Genomic DNA, 21,076 nt, shown 5'->3' with positions numbered 1-21,076 from the left:
GGTAATTTTAAAAATTATTCACGATTTGAATATATTAAGCTGATCGAGAAGTTTTATTCCTCTTCCTTTTTTATAAGGAAAAAATTCAATTGACATCAACGTCAATTAAGCAGCTTTCCTGACGTTTCATCTGTTTTGACAATTTCTTTGCTTCATCGTTGTTGAATCTTTCATTCTTGTAATTAAGATATTCTGTCAATTGTCTTATACGTAATATAATATACACCATATTTTATCTGTCTGTGATTTATGAACATCTTCAAGTAAAGTGGTATACGTGTTATATTTAAAATCTGACGACGAAATTTCCAAATAGACTTAATATCTTCACGCTTCCCAATCTTCAATAATTTATGCTATTAACAATGATTTATATTATTTTATATCAGCCAATATTAACGATATCTACGTTAACAGATTTCAATAAGTTTCAACGTAAAAGAATATTTCACATCTAACAAATTAAAAACAATGAAAAGAAAGAAAGTGTCGAATCCAGTTCCACAGAGTATTAAAGGTTTAGCCGTATCTCCAACTGCGCTACATGAATACCATCCTACGTATCTTCCTCCACCGTACACCGTAATTAATCTTGCTTAAAAATTGAATATCCACACAACCATTATTATACCCGGGTGAATAATCCATGTAGACGACGGGGAAAAAAAAATTGAGTTTTCGAGTTTCCTCCGATACAACACGAAGGTTCTCGCTTCGTACAAAAATGGTACCTCGATGAATCTCCATCCGCCTCCGTGGTTCCTCCGGCACACCGACGTTCACTTAGATTGAACGGTGGTCACGTTACACCCACGTATGCAACGTGTGTCCATGCAACGATCGTACACGGTTTGTTGGTTAGTGTTGAGGCTTCGGAGGCGGGCACGATGCTTAGAAGGCTATAAAAAGAGAAAGCTGGACGGTATAGAGGCATACACGCACGTACACACTGGCGTATAATCGACGGTGGGTGTGCAACAGGGTCGTGTAAGTGCGAGCTGTAAAACGTACGACAGGATTATCCTAAGACCGTTTCTTAACTGCCTGCGCGCATTGGTCGTGTTTCCTACCCAGAAAAATAAACGGTATAATAAAATTTTTCGGGGATACGCTTTTATGAAATTGCGATAAAAACTCTGGCCAGCAGTCGGTCGGAGGGGATTTTTATGTAATTCGTCCGAGTAGATGGGTGTACAGATCGGGACTCTCATTCTCGTTTTGCGGCGGTGGTGGATCGTAAAATTCTACGAAACGACGAAATTTCGTACAAAGTCGGCGCAATAAAAGAGTTTCCAGGCGTCTCAGGAATCTACTGGCCGATTTCACGAACCACCAGCCCTTCGTTTAACGAACCGGCACCGCATGTAATTTTTGTAGAATACTAGGAACAGAAAGGATCTTACCGATCCCGGAATTTGCATAAAACACCGGAACGATTTCTTTGAACGAAATCACGGACGAAAGTAGGTAACTACAAGGAATCTATGTCGGCGATGAAAGTGAATAACGAGCGGGGACCAGATTGTTAGACATAGAAAATCTTTCGATCGACTTACGGTATTTTTAGAATTTTACATAGCCGATATGCTTTGCTATTTCTGATTATTCAGACTTTGGCCAACTTGTAACTTCATGTATGTAAATGCATTATCATTCGTAATTAGAGAAATTCAAATTTACAAAGATGGGTAGAATGTACGCGATACGTAAAAACGTACAAAACACCTGAAATAAAGTACTCGTTACAATATTTAAAGAGGAAAATAGATCTCTGTACTTCTTCAATTTTGCTCATAAAAATATCTGCATAAAAATCTGCGATCTATTATTCAAACAGTATCAACAACCAATGGAGTATTTGAATAATTTAAACGAAGTCTAGAGACGAAAGAGAGGATCGATATGATCAATAATTGATCAAAAATAATATCCATTATTCCAATAGAGAATCGTGTGTGTTAACATTGGAAAGGAACCCTTATTTAGTTTTTATATTGCATTTGAATATTTATTTTATATCCGCGATAAACGTGAAGTAAAATATAAATCGTTCGAATAATTATGAGTGGTACTATATATAGTTGGTTGCTTAATAGCGAAGCATGTCGTGCGCCTAGAGCAACGACCAGCATAATTATCGGGCTGTCTCCCACCTTTCTTGATCCAGCGTTACGCTATTCACCGCCACGCTAACACCATGAACACGGAACAACGAACAACTTAAAAGAGAGGGGGAAAGAGGGAGAGAAAGAGAGAGAGAGAGAGAGAGAGAGAGAGAGAGAGAGAAAGGTCGCCAGTGACCCACAAAATTAGGATCCTCGCGAGACGCGTATAATTATTATAGTGGGTCATATTCATTGTACAGACTCGCCTGAAGATGACAGGGATAATGAGCAACGTTCAGCGAGCCCGTATAATTATTCGACCGTAGAATTATCAGGTCTGGAATAATTGGTGATAATTCTCGCAATTTGTATTGTTCCAACGCGACGATGTTTTAATAAATCGTTCTCGCCTATTAGGTATGTTTCCCATGAAAGAGAGTGCTTCGCCTATTTTACAATAATATCGATTCTATGTACATTTCCATTCATAAGTAATATTAGAACATTTTTTTATGCAACTGATTTGTCACAAAATTTTCTTCGTGATATTACAACAACGAAAGTTACAAATTAAATTAAATTTTATAATGAAATTTTACAAGTTACAATTCGCCTGATTATCCTATTCGATGCGAAACTGTAAATTTATAGAAGACAAGTCGATAACCTATTTAGAAGCCGTAACTTGTCAATTTGTTAATAATATTAGTTTGTGAATTATTGTTCTAGAAGCTTCTGCTAATTTCATAGTTGTACCATGAATTTATTGGAAATTTGAAAATTCTAAAATGCATAGAATACTTATAACATGAAGAAATATCTACAATATCTAAAACAGAGTACTCATTGTAACATTTGACGGATGAAGAAATCTTTGCTCAATTTTTACTCTGGTTCTGTTCTTCCATACAAATATGAATTAGTAATTAATAAGTTTTAACAACTCTCGTAATGATTTTTCAAGTTTATCCCCGTTTTGTTTTTTAAGTGTCCTAATATTTTTGAACAGGAATGTATATTTCTCATCCGAGTTACGCTATTTCGAGGTAATCGGGTCTACCTCGAACAGTCGCCTGTCGTCCTTAATCATTCGATTGGATCTAATTCGCCTTCATATGATTCTCCGTCCCGTCGTCTTCGTTGTCGGTTCAAGGGCGAGTAACAAACCATGTACGCGACGCGACGTTTCATTTCTCTGTGGAATTATCATCGAACGATGGTAACATAAAATTGGAAGATTTTCGAGAGATCTTATCGAGGTACAGAGAGTTGGGTTTTTAGGGAAAGGGACCTTTCGAAAGGGAACTCTGTCAGGTGCTTGCCATCTGCCGTCTGTCGACTGTCCGTTCAGGGAACTAAAACCTACCAGGAGGACCCTGTTTATCGCTACCAGCCGAAAACAGCAAAGTTTGCTGTTGTTCTTCGAACGTGGTAACTGGAGAGGATCGTGGCCATGCGAGTAAATTGACACGGCCGGAATACAATTAGAATTTCCGGGTTCTGAAAATTGTCTGACACCTCTAAATACTGAATACATTCTATGTTATATGAAGATCTTTGGCACAAGAGAGATAGATAACGTACACAGGCTCATGAATGTATTCAAGCACACAGCGAAGAAGATTTTTATGAATATGTTATGAGTGTTATACGAAACTTTTTTGAAGTTTCATTGATATTATAATAAGATACGACTATCCTGTGATTATATTAATAAAATCTGAAACCAATCCGAAAATATCTATCATAAGAAAGATACAAGATATTTATTGTACGTCTGTTTGAATTTTTGCCGATTATATTAATATTCGCATTCGACGATACGAATATCTTCGTGAGTCGGTGTATTTCAATTCGGGCAAAAGGTTCGTGGTATAAAAGAGAAGAACGGTCGAGCCATCGTTTTAAATGAAAATATTTCGGACACGAGAAATTTTGTATTTGGAATATAAAGCATGCTAGATATATACCAGTGTGTATTTGGGATACAGGGTACCATGTATTTAGGCCATCCTGTACAGAGCAATTTGTACAAGACACCGTGCACACAGCTATATAGAGCACGCTATATAGGGTACTATATGGAGTGTATATAGAACGTTCCGCATAGAACACTCTAATTATATCAAACTCTGCAATAAGCAGGACGTTGTGCGTTATACGATGTTCCTCCCATTAACGATCTATTCTGTACGATAGGAATCGTATGTAATCTGCTATAAAGTAATGGAAACATTCCATCTCATGTAACCTCTAGTTGATTATCCAAGTACGAAAGAAGTATCAAGTCCCTTGGAAATGTATTTTATATTCTATACAATACATTATACAACACTCTAAGGTACTTCAAACTTTCTACTCTGCATGTATTCTGTACTTAGCACTTCTGGTATAGAACGAACTATTTGTCATCTGTCCTTCATGCTGCAAATAGCATTTCTGTCAGAACAATTCATCTTACAAAAACTATTCCGTAAAAAAAAGAGCCCGCTGCAAATAACACTTCAAAGTACTTCAAACGCATCACCTTGTGCACGCTCTATCAAACGCTGCAAGTCTACGGAAGAACTACTTATTAGTATTTTCACATTGCAGATTGCATCCCTACCGGAACCACTCGTTTTATAAAAACTATTATACCTAGAAAAGTACTTCACAGTGCCATTGCATGCACCCTTTATCTAATACAAACTATCATCGATAAATAGAAGGAGATATTCACCACCTATTGCAAATTTATCACTTATTGCAAATTCACCACCGTGTTGCAAATCGTATTTGTATCAAAACGTCTCACTTTATAAACGATATTGCATCCAAAATACGATACTCCAAAGCACTCCAAACCATTTTATGTATCCCCCGTAAAATATGCATATGTACTTATTCCAGTAAATGGAAAGAGCTGTCCGTTACCTATTCTCCATGAGTCAAGTGACATTTGCGTCAGCGGAGCTCGCTAACGCAACCGAAATTACCGAACTTTTAATTTCTTAATTGCATTGGGAGAGCCTAATTTAATGGAGGGACGGAGTTGGTATTAGCAGAGCGATCACGCGAGTAACACTCGTTTGTCGCGATTATCGCGCACTCGCCTCTGGAAGAAAATAATTTTAGGCCCCGCGATAGCGATCGTCCGCTAATTTGTCGCAATCGAGAACAATTTACGGCTCGACCTTCGTTTATTGCTGCCGGTGCAGCGTCGCAGCTGCGATCCGTGTCACGGAATCGTCTCGCGTGTCTCGCGTGCCTCTGGGAAAGCATCGACAGGACCGGCTCGTGCTCTCTCGACAGAACGAACTGGCCTGAAAAGGTACCAGAAGGGGGGAGGGGCAAAAGTGGTAATGGCTAGAGATGCTAAATCCGCGCCGCTTCGCTCAACACGATGGATAGAAGCGGCCTACATTTCCGGAGACGAGGCGACGTGATGATGCAACCGCGAGCTAAAGCGTATACAGGTGCGGGTGCACGCTGTTTCGCTTGGAAATGAAATTTAGAATGATACATAGACCGCATTCCGGCGAATGCAGGAGAACCTCGATGTAAATAAAAGAGAAACACGAGTGTTTTGCGGAAGAACGTTGGCATTTGTGGTGCTGAATGATTAAGGGAGAGAGTTTCATGTTTCTGGGGTTGGGGGTCCGCCGTTTAAAAGCTGACTGTGTTGATGTTTGTTCGCTGGTTGTTTATTTAGGGCGGTATGAAGCTTTTTAGTTTGGCTTTTTAAACACTTTGTCTTTGAAATTTTATCATCCATATTAAATAGCAATGTAGGTATTTTTAACATTCGGAGTTGTATCGATTTCTTGCTTTGGTATATTGATATTTTGTATTCAGGATTGTATGAATTTTTTAGTTAAGTACTTCATTTTTGAAATATTAGGGGGGATATTTAGGTATCTTTAGTGCTTAAATTGGTAGCTTGGCCTTTACTGTTAGGTTTAATGTTTGTGATACTTACTGTAACTTGTTGAATAGCTACTTTTAGAGTTTGGAATATTATTAGTTTTATTGTTTGATATTGTCGACATTTGGAATAGTGTAGTAAAGGAATAAATAATATTTGGAATGGAACGAACTTTTCTGTTAAATGTTCTTGGTATGTGGTACGTTATTATTATTTGGTACATATGTTTAACTTTTAATTTAATTAATCCTTTGAAGTTAATTTGGAGTTTGAATTTAGTACATTTTTAATACATTTTGATAGATAATTTGAAGTTTACCTTTAGTACATTTGAAACAACATGAATTTACCAATTAGACATTTTTGTTCTTTAAAACGTTGCAAATTAGATACTTTTTTCATTATTTTTCCTCGTTTATCTTCTAAGTTGAATTTTCAACTGTCCATTCAAAAAACTTTATCCCAATGTCTAAGATGGTTCAGAAGATAGAAACCCATCCACTTGATGCGATTCGTAGAAAACGGTGAAGATTCGATGAACAGATAGTCCATGAAAAAAGACGGTAAAAGAAAGAAGTTAGCAGTTGTAATTACTATGGAAATGGGAGTGAAGATGTCGAGGAACTAGTGAATAATTAAAACGACAAACGTTTTGGTAAGCACCGCTCAAAAATGCTGTGAATTCATTCGGTAGAGAAGTAACGAGTTTCGGTGGTTGTACATTTAAGCATTGATTCTTTCGACACAGAGGGAGACGCTCCCGTTCGATGACAATAGAGAGAGGCGATTATTCAAAGAGCCTCCGGCTTGATGGCAATCCCGCTAATAGGTTTTTCAGATTTCTTTCTGACGAAGCAAAGATTCGTTGAACAATATATCATTCAGTTCTCGTGGAATAATAACAGCAATTTTGGTATGAAAAAAGATAAATTCCTCACAGATATGTGCTGTTTGAGTTTCAGTTACAATTTGTTCATCTTACAGTCTCTTAATTCTATAGTTTATGGATTCTACTTTATAATTGTTAACCCTTCAAGAGAGGGAGTGAAAGAAAAGTGTTCTAGAATATTCATATAAAACTGTATAATAAAACTAAGTCGACATTGTAGACTTCGTTCTGCAGCTTCGAGCCATCTGACGGTCTGTTCAGTTTTCCATAACACTTTATGTTATACTTGCTTTATCGTAGGTCGGTAAAAGAGGATTCTATATCTCCGATATCCTTTCGGCGGGAAATAGGAACTTTCGTAGTTCTTAGTTTGCTTAGTCGACCACAAGCGGCGGCTACGCATTGTACGAGGCGCCTCCATTCCAACGAAGGTCTAGTTACCTTCTTAAGGAAACTGAAGATCGATTTTTCTCGCGTCTCTGTCCAAACATTATTATCGAAATAAATGCGTTCAACTATCAGTCTTGAAGCATAGATTACATAAATCACAAGAAACCAAACGAGAGAAATTTATTGAAATAATCATTAATACTATTGCGATAATTTTCGCGATCAAAATAGACATTTTCAATTTTCAACCTCCCATAAAATTTTATTTCGAAGGTTGTAAAGTGATTCGACATTGAAGTTCCATTTGACGGATAGTGGTTCGTCATGTAAAGGAATTTTTTTTTTCAGAAACAAGCCACGCACAGTGCCAAAGGTTACTGGCGTCTATTGGCACAAAAACTTTAAGGCGCCATCGTGTGGCTCGTCTACACTTTAGGGTTTGGCATTTGAGGTCGAAGAATCCTTATTTAAATAATTCAATTCCCTTATTTCCCCTACGACGTTTTATCACTATCACACGTTTCGCCAAAAATCTGAGCGGAGAAGAAAAGTGTTTCGATTCCGTTGAAAACAGTGTTAGGCTATAATAGATTGTACTTTTACTCAGCTGGATAAGAAAAAGAAAGGAGGAAGGATTAACGACGATTAGAAAAATCACTGAGGCCGCGTCTTGACCCCAGCGGCAAAACAAAAAGCTGACCTAGTTAAATTCTTGACAAGCTGGCGGAAAAGCGAGCGTTGACAGTGAGCCGCTGAATCTGCATTCCCCGCGTCTGATTAAAACATTAGTAATTAGAGCTTGCAGCACGAAGAATTTCAATTTAATGTCGCGCGTAACTCTAAATCCTGGAAAAATATCCTACCTTCCTGGTTTAATATCTTTCGCCGGAAGGGAAATCAGTTTAAAAACTTCTTGCGCTGTGAGCGCAATCTCGAATCTTTCTCGAATCTAATTTTTTATTATTACATTGGATTATCTCATTTCTCATTTCTCATTTGTTACACCTCGTTTCGTAATTGTTAAATATTTTGAATTTTTATCTTGAAATATTTAACTTAGGTGACTTAATGGTAATTTAATGGTCGAAAATGGGAACGGAGAATGATTTGACCAGGCTTCAGACGTCTCCAACGTTATTTAAGTCGGATGGATTTCCTGAGCTTACATACCTAGTAATTATTTAAACACACAAGGCCAGATTATAGTAATTGTGTAGCACTATGATGAATATTTTGTTAAAGAAAATTGAGATGTGTTAAATAGTACTAGATTACAAATTCTAGAGTATTTTGTTGTGTTTTTAAAGAAATATAAACGCAGACAAGAGTCGTTTTATCTAACAGCTCTTCAGTTATAGAAGCTGATAATCATATAACGTTACAGATATTTCTGTTCTTTTCCTGTAGATTTAAGAACGATTCTCACGTAACCATCTCATGACGTGAAAGTCTCGAGACGAGCGAAACTTGAGAATCGCCAGAATTTCTCAATGAAAAAACAAAATGATTTATGCGTCTGTGGGAATAAATAGGATGGTGACACGAAACTACAAGCCGGTTTCATCGATTTTCACGTCAAAAACAACAATATCGTAGGGATTATTTGCCTTGGCGTTGGTCTGTTCAGCTTTGACAAATTTTAGTAGCACGCTGGCCGATTCAACCTAGACACAACCCAGACCTACTTATCGATTACAATACTCGTTTATAGCCGATGTTACCCGACTCATCAAACCCAAGTCTCCCTATAACGCTACCAGCAAGCTGACTTTTCCAATCTTCGGCAACAATCTTTTTCACCAGTCACCCTCGCAATTAGAACCTTTCAGACTTCTATATTTTCTTCTATAGTTGATGGAACATTTTTTGATATATAAGAAAGATTTCACTTCCGGCTTCCCTTCAGAAAGCGCGGTCAGTGATTCACGAGTGTTGGGATACTTATTAATCTCATACAAAATACGATAATTAACTGGACCATATAGAAACGATTAATATTAGATCATCCCATAAGTTCGTGCCGATTTTTCTGTATACATTTCATAGTTTAAAGAAAAACAAGAGAACTTTTATCGAGACGGAATAATGGCCCTACCAGAAAAATGGGAAGAAGCGTTACATTTTTTCATGAAACTGATAGGTATGTAAACAATCTTAACGTATATAACCGCTCGAAAAACGGCACGAACTTATGGGATGACCTAATAGATTAGAATTTTATGTTCTTGTTCGTAAGAACTATAAGGATGTAGAAAATATTATTTATTGTTCTACAGTAGGGAAATACCAGTTCTTGTTCGATAATCAGATAAGATAATCGAGAATATATGGGTATTTCTTTATTCATTTGCTATGTTCACGAAAGTATGAATTTACAAAAATTCCGCGATCCAATCCATGGTCCAAGCTATATAGCGATTTTTATAATTTTCTCAATTTTCTAATCATTCCACGAATTTGTTCAGTAAGTGTTCCGATGCATGGGAATGGGGATGCACGTCCTAAATCGTGGAATGTTATCGAGGAGTATCGGCTCAAAAGCCAACGGGCTGACTCACATTCCGCGGTCTCTAGGAATTACCTCTAACCGGCTGGTATTCCTCTTCCCCATGTTCCTTCGTTGAACGAGGAAAATTACGACGGCTCGAGCACTCTCCGGCTGGCTGGCAGAGTTTTCGGTGTGGCGGCCACCGTTTTATTTATAGCGGAGGAGGTCGTGATGCGTTCCAAAAGCTACTCGTCGCACCAGTAGCACACGTTCGAGCGTACCGGCCTTTCGTCTCCGTACACCCAGTTCTCACCGATCAGTGTCTGTCCATTTTACTTGTTCGAGACACGGATGAAGAAAGGACGCGGATGCGTGTTTCGTGAATCGAACCTCTGACCGCGTGTAAATCGTCCAAGAAATCGTGTATCCCCGTTGTGTTTCTTCAATCATCTCGTTCGGCGGACACACGTGACTACGTGGATTTTAACGTGGTCGAGACACGCAGTGTGTTAGCAGAGTAACGTAAAGTGTTAGAGAATCGATTTCTACGGACGAAGAATCGTGGTTCTGTTGGGAAAACAGAGATAGTTGGGTGTAAAGAGATATGAATGAGCGTGGGATGCATTAAACTGGTAGTGGTAGGTCCTCTTACGTTTGTTTAGCCAGTAGTAGTGAGTTGTAATATTAGGCCGGTGCATGTGAAATGTTCTTTCAGAGAAAACTCTGACCGCGTGTGGCTTCTTCGAAATATGTAAAAGACAATGAATTTTTATTGAACCAACGATTACGCAGCTTTATTATTCCAGGCTCATCAGAATTGTTAAATTCTTAAGTTTGCTTCTTCATTTATGAGTTCAAAAAATCCTGTGAAATTTTCTTTAAAAGGTTAAATTTTCTTCTTCGTTCCTGTTTCTCTACGTCCCAAAAAATTTTCATTGAATTTTCTCCAAACATAAATTCATATAAGAGAATCGCAGGATTATCACGATTTTTCATGACAATCAATAACAAAGTTTTCGTATTCGTCTTATGAACCTTCGTAATATTAAATATACATAATTTATAGAAATTCTCATTGGTCTCTCTTCATTGGTCCAATTGATAATTGGCTCGATGACGACAGAGCAAAATATCATAGATGCTATTAACCGATGAAACATTCTGTACGCACCTATGCATAATATATAATTGTAAATGATTCGAGAATAGTTTATATCACTCCCACATAACGTCTCTCCTACAATAACATATATAGTTGCCAATGAATTTTTAACTCCCGATATACATTTCAATGTTCCATTACCACTCTCCCTTTTTAAAACCTAAAAGTTCGATTTGAAAAGTCAAGGTTAAGGCCAGAGATTTATGCGTTCGATATACCCCCAAACACGTCACGAGCAATCGCGTTTAGCGTTCGGCATTGATCCAAAGATCTCTCGAACAAGCTTGTTAATCGTTTCTATTCTTGAATCCTATACCTCGCAAACAATCGTTTCTCGTTCCTTGAAACTAACCACTTGCCGTTGAAAGAATCGTAAAAATCGAAGAAAATCGAATTCCAATGCATCCCTCGCAATCAACGACAAAAACTGAATAACAGTCTGGCGTGTACATGCGTGTGAAGTGAAAAGCAACTGACAGCCGGCCCGTGATAAATGCGGTTTAGAACCAGGACCCGACGTACTTCGTGCCGGAAGTCGATGGACTCGCGAAGCTGACGAAAACTGATCCACGCAGGCGATCGTGTAAACGAATTTCGTTCATCCGATTGTTCAGCCTTCTTTGTATCGACGAAAGTACGAGGTACACGCGAGTTCTCCACCCTTTTGCGAGTTTCCTGCGATCCGCGCAACCGGAAAATGGCGCATCTTCGACGACCAGCCAGACGGGAACACTACAAGCCCTTTGGCAGAAGGAAGGTAAACGAAACTAGAATAACGAGCTGTTGTCTTTTTTCACTAACTCCAAATTTTTATCCGAGGAATTGTAAGTTGAGTGTGGGGTTCTACTTGCTTCGAATTATCGATCCAGTCTTCTCAATCCGACTATTTTTGCGGATATTGAATAAATTAGTAAATTGAGGGACGTAAGAATTCCGGTCAAACAGATAATATCTAACACAGAGATAATATTTCGAGGCATTTTTCATGACTATAGTAATAGATATATCGATTTTGTCTATAATTGACTCAAATCTGAGGAAGGGAATATGGTAATGGTACTTTTTGAAATAGAATATATCGCATAGCGTGGTTTATAACAATGGCTCATAATCCACCCTAATTTGGGGAAAAGTATTTGCTTGAGTATAATGCTTGAAATGGAAATGTATGTAGTTCCATTTATTATGGAATTACGTTCCAATAGGTTTTAGCGATATCAGAAATATTATAACGATTTAACAGTCTTTCTAAACGTTACTTTGAGGAGGGTAGATAGGGAGGACATGTATAATCTTGTTAGTCCCGAAAGAGTTAAAATGAAAATGGAAGAAAGGAATGAGATTAGATATCGTCCCTTTTATATAAAAATTGTGAATGTGCAAGTTGTTGGCTCCTTTGGTAAGGCATTGGAATTTCAATGCAAATTCTAATTCAAAGTGCGTATCAGCGCCAATAATGGTATCGACGTGGTCGATATAAGATAAGAAAAAATGAATTCGACGGAACGTACCAAGAGTCTAATAAGATTATTTTCATAAGTGTGCCTTGTGTAACCGATCTATTCTTAAAATTCTACTTTAAATGACAGGATGCTCTAATGCCGCCTTTCTACTGAAATAGCTGCGACGTCCTTCGTCGGACGAGTGTCCTCTCGGTCGCCAAGTTTGCCAAATCAGCCTTCTGCAATGTCTGTTTTGCATCATTTGCAAATTAGATATGTCTTCATTCCTTGCATATAACCGATCAAACGTGTGTACGTCTACCACTTTCTAGTCGAAATATCGAACACGGATAATATAGAACGAGTAAACCTGTATAAATCTTCAATTCAAGGATGCTTCGATTGGATCAGTTTGCGGTTGCCAGAAGAAACAGACAATTACGTCTAACTATAAACTCGTGCCACGCTGGAATCTTATCTCTCAATTATGTTCGTCTAATTAAGAAAGAAGGGCAGACGTAGTTTCTTTACTTGAAACAAGACGCTCTTCGTCGCGACATTTACGTAATAATAGCCTTTCGGTACTGTGTGTCTGTAAAACAGGAAACTTTAAAGGGAACAAGCTTTTTCGTAATAGCCCCGACGATTCCGGAAGAAAGATTCAAAGGTGAAAGAACGACGTGTACAACGTATAGCAGGTTTGACCCAGTTCCTGAATCAACCTGTAACTCACGCGAAAAAAAGGTCTCGTTGATACGAATCGTAGGGTTTTGTTGATAAATTGGATTCCCTGACAATTCCGTCATATTAACACGAAAATCCGGTTCAAAATCCTTGTAGATTCAATCTTGTTTGTTGGCATACCGAGCTTGTCATCGATCATTAATGTCAGAAATTCAATTAGTCGATTGATTTCTATTCTGCTCTCGTTGTCAGGGTAATTCATCAAATTCTTCAGTTTGTCTAGTATTTGTAACATAATTATATTCAAATACAAATGAAATAATCTCGTTCTTAGGGAAAAGGGAAATATCCCGAGACGATTAATTTACATTTATTATTCAGTATTTATTACAAAACGAAAGAATTATATCTAACCGTATTTATGAATTTCCTACAGAAAAGATAAACCAAGATAAATCCAGATAAACAATGGAAAGCGTTGCAAACGATGCCTGTGCAATAAATTAATAAGCAAATTATTATAAACACACTTATAAATTTCCTAAATAAGAAGGAAAGGTAAATTCCAATCCAACGGTACGCAATCATTCCATCGATATATACATATTCTACTATGTTTTACTTTGGCTCTAGAAAGATTCGCTGTCCAATCAACGAACCAACTATTGTGTATCCAATCAGAAACTTATCAATTCTCTAAAGGAAGAGGAAGAGAAATCCCACGGTAAATCCTAATCCAAAAAAATAATCCCTACTTTGCATTCTAAAAAAAATCTGCTATCGAATCAACGGACAACCTACATGCAAACACAGATCTACCGATATATTCCTCAAAAAGAACAAAATCTTCCAATCTAAATTCCAATTCAAGACGCATACTCCACAATCTCTGGAAAAAACGTCTATTCTCCAGCAGCAGAAAAATCTATGCTATGAAATCAACAAACGCAACATCTCTGCCCTTCGTAACGCGGAAAGCTGGTTTCTATTCTGGACCGGCCTTCTTTGACCCGGCAAACTTATCGGCTAAATATTCGATTCATCCGAATGACACACTTTCGGTCGGAGAACCTTTGACCGCAGAGCGGCGGCGAAGACGTCTCGTGGTTTCGCGATTCGACTCCGATCGTCCTCGGCGCATACACGTTACCAAGCGCCTAGTAAGCGTGTATACGCATACACACACTCACATAAATGTATTCAAGAACGCGTGTATTCGTACAGTTTGATAGGACACGTTGCCTTCAGGGTGCAGTGGCCTGGCGTTGTCGTGTGGGTCGCAATGGGTGGCAAGGATCGGGACGGAAGAGGGGTTGTGGATCGATATAGTTACGGGGGTGTCGTCCGGCTTCCTCGGTGGCGCCACAGAGCGGGTGAGTCGGCAAACCCTTAGGCCGATGTATCAACTAACCCAGGCAGGAACGCGATTCGAGTTCGCGGGGACGTACAGCACGTAGTGTCAGTACGCGAAGAAACGTCGTCCCCTCATCATCGTCAAGTCGCGCGTGTGCCATTTCGAAACGACACCGATATCATATTCGCAAGTTCAGTGTGTTCCAATAAAAAATAAAAAAAAAAAGAAAGAAAAAAACAGAAGAATTTCAACGATCCACGTTGCACCGTTTCACTGGAAGGTGATCGAAGAATTTCAATTTGTTTCATCTCGACGTGCTTCCTGTTCTACTCCACGAAGGGAACACGCGTAGTGCCGGGAGGCTCGGCGGACCACGCACGCGACCCCGGCCACTTTTCGACGTTTCCAAGCTGTTGATATTTGTTTTCCTTATCTACTTCCGCGCGAGACGATCAAACGCAGGTATACACCGTTGAGTAACATGGAACGTGTGGAAGGAGATTCGTCCAGTCACTGGTCAGACGGGAGGAAAACCGGGCTAAGGATGAACGCAGGCAGTAGACTTTTACGATAAATGTTGATAACGCTTCGCGGCGGGCCGAGTCGATCGAATGAACATGAACTCGCCACTCCACGATGTCGTTGACCCGCTTCCGAGAGCGTCCTCCGCTTTCATAGATCCCCGTTCGAGTTTTCGTGGATTCGCAACCCGTCTCGTCTCTCTCGAGTGTCTTTGAAGCGATGAAACGTCTACATCGCTACTTGGATAGTCTACATTCTCTCTCTCTCTCTCTCACTCTCTTTTTCTCTGTGTTCGCCTTTCTCTCTTGTTTTTCAAGCGTCTTTTCTTTTTTTCTTCGTTTTTATTCCTCCCTTTTTATGGTGCTTATCGTCGACGCTCTTTGAGCAAATTACGCGTCGTTGTTCGGAGGAAGACAAAGAGGACACTTGGCTGGATAAGGACATCCTATTATTCTTCAAAGGACACTGCCATTATTCGCGAACGAGGCTTTCTTTCGACGTGTCCCTCGGAATCTTCTTAACGCCACGAGTAATAATCGCGCGATGATATACAGAGGGTGTTATCTCGATAATCGTGAATCGTTGCTTCTCGCTGAATAATCGTCCACTGTTTACAAAAGGATAGCGCACTCGACACGGTACACTGTAACAAAGGGGTCAACGAAATCGATTGCCCTCCCTCTCTGATAATTCCAGACAGTCGAGTCTTTTTTTTTTTAATCGTAGCGTCCTCGATCCTCCGCTGACGGATTTCTAAGCCTACGACGTAGATAGAGAATACCTCGCTAATTAATTATCCAGAATGATCGAGGGAATTGCGTGACGTTGCTTCGTTCGTTGCTCGAGAAACATTTTCTATGATATTAATGTAATTTCTATTTTCACGTCTCATTTAGCTTTCCCGAAATTTAGAAATTCCGCGAAGGAATTTGCTCCTTGTTCCATAACATCACGTGTATAATCCATTCTTTGACCATAAGTCTGGAATCCTCTTAACGATCTTTCATCGTGACCACCCATAATCGAAGCCTTACCAGCTCGATCCTTCGGTCTCAGCTATTAAACACGTAACAAGGTCTTTGCACACCGTCGATTTACATAAGCGTCGTATCGTCTAAACGATGTTTCAATCTAGTTCGAACCAAGACTCTCTTGCACGATAATTTATTAACTAATAATATTAGTGAACCGATGAGTGACGAGTCGTAGGTTATTGACTTGAAGCGCTCAATTTTAGAATTTTACATAGAAATTAAATAATCAGTTGACCTGTAATTTATAATATTCATTTGTACAATTTACTTCTTTTACCTCGATCTATCTCAACGAAATTTTAATTAGTATCTGACTGAATAGTCGAGATCTCAACGGCAAAACTTTTTTAATCTGTCAAGTATTTTTAGAACGTATCATCTTTGATCCTAGCAAAATTTATTTATCTTTGATTGTGTCATATCAAAGAACAATTTTTCAGTTATGAAGTAATATTGAAGCGAGAAGATCGACAAAAATCTACTTGCCGGATTTTTTCTTAGGATAACACGTAAATGGATAAAAATCCGTAGTCAAGCAACAGGGCCATGGTGAACGTTTTGAACTTCGACTATGTGATCAAAATGGATCGATTAAAGGCGTTCATGAACAAACGATGAAATAAACCTCGGCTATATACAGTGGGCTATGCTACAATGAACTAATTGCTTCTGAAACTTTGTTCATTGTAGCATCGGTTCGTTCTAGCATACATAAAAATACACGATATATATGTATTCAAGGATAATTGGATGCGAGTATTTTGCTCGTTAATAATTAAAATTATATGACAAAATAATTAAAAGAAATATATTTCCTGCTACAAATAATGAATAAATAAATGATTCAACTAAACTAACAACGCAATGAATAATACTTTTTCACGTTCGTTATGACATCTTTGTTGGTTATAGTATTTTGACCTTATTCGCAGCAATTGTCATACCTTTGGTTGGTTTTAAAATCATTCGTAACGTACCCTATTGTATATATAGATGATACGAGATGGCCCAGTAGTTTCCATGTTACGTGACCAGACTTCGCGACCGATCAAATCGACCGTGTCGAGGATGTTGCAGGCATCCACGTCCACGGACAACAACGCGATCTCCAACCGTCGTTACTTTAATTGCTACGATGTAATTAACGGGCGAGCAGTCGTTAGGCGAGATCTCAGAGCCAAAGACGAAGCTCACGGCCTCCCCTCGTTAAGATCCTCCTCTTAAGAGCAATTATACCAGCATATTTTGTGACAGCGATGAAACGACCGCCAGTCTGGCACCGACCAACTGATGTCAATCTGTACCAGACGATTCGTCGCGAAACCATTAGAGGAGAAGGAATAGAGTTATGGTGGTGGTTGCTTAGATCCGAGAAAGGCCTTTCTTGTAGCTCTCCTTGACCGTTCTTTAAGTATAGTATGTAGGAGAATAAAAAGTCTTAGAGTTTCTATCTAGAGAGAGAAAGAGAGAGAGAGAGAGAGAGAGAGAGAGAATGGGAAGAAAGGATACTTAGGAAATATCATGAATTATGCGAGGGTTTTTGTCAAAATTTAGGAGACTGTGATGTATAGACTTTGTTCTGAATCTTTTCTTCCGCTATCTTCTATCTTTCGGAAGTATATAGTGGATTATATAGATGAGCGAGGTTATATGTTATTACATACTGGTAAAAGCGGATTAGTTAGATTTTAGGGGATTTCGATAAGAGGACATATATTTGGAAATTTTGAATCTGATAATCTCCTGTTTGATTTAGCGAAAGTAACAGAGTAAAATATTCGATCCGTTATAGACTTGGTTTAGAAGACTCAAACCACGTGGAACATAATACACTTGACCCATTCAGACTACACTTGATCGTATGTCAAACTTTATACTATCATAAGATAAATTTTGAATCCGGTAACGTTTCCTTTGAGATTTGATAAAGGTAGTAAAATAAAGTAAGCCCAGAAAATTTAAACCATCTAGAATATAATATTCGAAATATTCAATAGAGAAATTTTAAACAACTGTAAAAAGATCAAATAACATATCCAATAATATAATTTCCAATATATTCAATAATACAATTAATACAATTCCCTTCGAAATTTGATAAACGTAGAAATTTCGAACCACCATCGTATTAGTATCGCGTCTGCGTTCATCCGTCAAAATCTCGAAGCTTGTCACATTGAACAAAGAATCTCCTTGTCGACAGCGTGTTCGAAGCTGAACACGAGGAGAGGATCATCGAGAAGCGATCTCGTCTCGCGGAGAAATCCGCGATGGACGCGAAAGTCGAAGCACCAGGTGCGATTCGAGGTGCGATGAAGCTCGAAAGCTGTGAGTAGAAACGCGACTGGCGTTTGGATGGCTTGCAAACGGAAGCGGAAAAAGTCGTGGAAGAGCGCCTGAGGTGAAGTTCCACTGGCTGCACGGCCTTCGCGCCGGCCAGCATGGCGTAGCAACGCCGCGAAAATCCCACGTTAAACTTTTACCAACGGAGCAGAGTCTATTGCTAAGTTTGTTCCATTGGTTGAAAGAACGAACAGAGCAGAGGAGAAAAAGACGCAATGCGGTAGCGTGTGCTAAGCGAGAGCTTAGCGGATCAACGTCGTGCCACAGAGCCGGTTCAGAGAACGAAACTGGGCCATAACAGAGTCGAAGGGCCCGGCGAAGGTGGATAAAGCCTCTCGAACAACGGCCCTGGCGACGACGGCGTTGGCTTCCGGCGATGATCGGATACAATCAACACAATTCTGGCTACAACAAGCTATTTACGCAGGTACACTACCGACAATCGTCCTTTCAAGTCTCTTTTCATTGTGTCTTGCTACGGTCGTAAAAGAAAATTTGGTAGAGATTAGTTGACACTCATTGGGAATTTTATGTGGATACTTTAGAAGATCCTTTCGTTACCTCTTTTACCCTTCTTTTATATTTTCTTTTCTTATTCTTTGTCAATATTTTCCAAACATTCCTTTTTTCAATTGTCAGCTTTTGTGATTTTTAATTTTGATATTCTCCCATTATTCAATTAATTTTCAACTAGATATCATTTGTTTCCGCGTGATTTTAAACACGAGAACGAAAGAAATTCAAATTAATAATCGACGATCACATGGTAAAACGTATGACAATTTTGATGATTTTATGTAACTTTTATTTAACGTCTTAAAGGGATACAAAGTAATTGAGTGAATGATATATGAATTTTTTGAAAGTAGATGATATTTTGTAAGAAAGGAATAGTATTAGTTCTTCGTATAACCAATGTTATTAATATTTGTTAAATATTCGAGATCATAAAAACGACGTATAATTAATCTAAAAATCAAACGAAAGGTTTAGTGCAGAATTGATTGACGATATATCGAATTTCTATAAAACAAGGAAATTGTTATTCATCGTATTCATTTCACTTATGGTATTCAATTATTATATCCATATTGAAACTTGTAGCAATTAACTGAATTAAATTGAAGCTTCCACAAACATCATCGTTTACATTCTCTCAATTTAATTAAGGTGATCGTTCTCGTTTATATTCCGAAGAATAAGATCTCATTTTAGCTTTCACCTTAATGTTATTTTTTTTTGTAATACACGACACAGGCGCACAGGTAAGGTTATAAGAAGATAATACTTGTAACGCGTACGGCGTACACGTTTCATAAAGGGTGTCAATGAATCGGCCTCCTTACACAAAGTAAATTAGTTGCAAGGGAGCAGCGTGGAGCCTGCGAAGCGTCTTCATACATTTTCTCGATTTTATAAAGGATTTTCCGTGGCGTGCGATGCGTCATACAAGTTTTACATTAATCAGCCTGGCGTGAAATAAAACCGGCCAGGCGTGCTATCGTTGCACAGCCTCGATCCTTTACGTTGCAATCTAAATCGATCTGGTTTACATTTTGAGCGTGAAACCGAGCGTTTCCAGTATGCTCTGTTGCTCCTGCAGCCGCTGTTTTCGTCCTATTCACAGACTTCTTTTTATCCTCCTTTTATCCGCGTTGAGTTTTTAGTACTTTGTTTGCGTTACCCCGTCATTCTTCTGCACTTAACGTTTACTTCATTTCCATCTTCCATCGTTTACCACTTTGGTCTCGTTCAAATTCAATTGAGGTAACTCGACTTGAAGTTTGTGTACACACGAGTCAAGTTATTTGACGCGAAGACATTTAAGTTCGAGTAATCTGATTTTGAGTGGATATTTAACCCAGATCTGTCCGTCATACGCTCAGAAGTATGATTTAAGGTACCCAAACTTAATTTCTAATTTTTTTGGAGCGTTCATAATGGCCAATATCCTTTTAGAAGGACAATGGTCTGAAGATTAATCAACAGATTTAATTTATAATTTACTACTATCGTTTATAACGCTGAATGTGCGTTTAGAAAGACAGTAATCAAAAACTTACTCAGCAGACTTAATGCAAAACTCAAATGGTGTAGACATGGCCTTATTTTGAAAAATACCGCTGCAAGCTCAGATACATTTGAGTTAAATGAAAGTGGATGTGTAAATGGCGTATATTTACAGTCAACTTAGTTTAGAGAGGCAAGAAGGTAATAGGAAATAACATTACATTACCTAGTAGCTGTTGCTCTTTTTATGACAAGAAATGGCTGAGAACTCGACAAGACGTTTTAAGACGAGTAAAATAACAGATTCACGTTAGTACAGTGGTCTGAAGCTACTTGAAGTCAACTGACTCAGTTAACAAGAAACATAGAAACTTGAAAGCATATTTCAAGATATTTGCTCATATCCATCCCTTATCTTCTTCCATAAATTCCTATCATCTTAATTTAATCTTCCCATATAGAAATTCGTATTACCCAGTGACACAAAAATGCTCTGGCTAAAAATTCGTCACACGCGATTGTTCGAGAGCATTCCAGTCCTCGTGATCCCCCGGAGGGTCGAAAAAGGTCGTGGTGGCACGCATAGACGAGTTTACACAGTCACGCACGGGGAACAGGTAGAGAGACGATTAAGTAAAGGCCGTTGGCATGGTTACAAGCCCCGACCGAATGAACTCATCGTCCCGATAGAAAGAACGAAAGAGAGCGACAAAAAAAAAAAGATCCCATTTAAGGGTGAGGAAGGC

The 21,076-nt window shown here is 38.6% G+C and overlaps 1 protein-coding gene across 3 annotated transcripts in view; it reads left to right on the top strand.

The window, feature by feature from the left end:
• The first annotated feature begins 10,972 nt into the window (after positions 1 to 10,972).
• Positions 10,973 to 21,076, top strand: part of LOC126922561 (voltage-dependent L-type calcium channel subunit beta-2) — a 31,280-nt gene continuing 21,176 nt past the window's right edge. The window contains exons 1-2 of one of the 3 annotated variants that reach the window (XM_050735263.1): positions 14,492 to 14,883; positions 18,181 to 18,747. In XM_050735263.1, the coding sequence (XP_050591220.1) occupies positions 18,697 to 18,747 (51 nt within the window). In that variant the 5' untranslated portion in view covers positions 14,492 to 14,883; positions 18,181 to 18,696. Of the gene's footprint in view, positions 11,699 to 14,491; positions 14,884 to 18,180; positions 18,748 to 21,076 lie in introns of those variants that run through there. The other 2 variants (XM_050735265.1, XM_050735262.1) reach the window with 2 other exon arrangements.

This window comes from Bombus affinis, chromosome 12 (genome assembly GCF_024516045.1).
Source record: "Bombus affinis isolate iyBomAffi1 chromosome 12, iyBomAffi1.2, whole genome shotgun sequence".
Taxonomy (NCBI): Eukaryota; Metazoa; Arthropoda; class Insecta; order Hymenoptera; family Apidae; genus Bombus; species Bombus affinis.
This window is presented reverse-complemented; position numbering and strand designations above follow the sequence as displayed.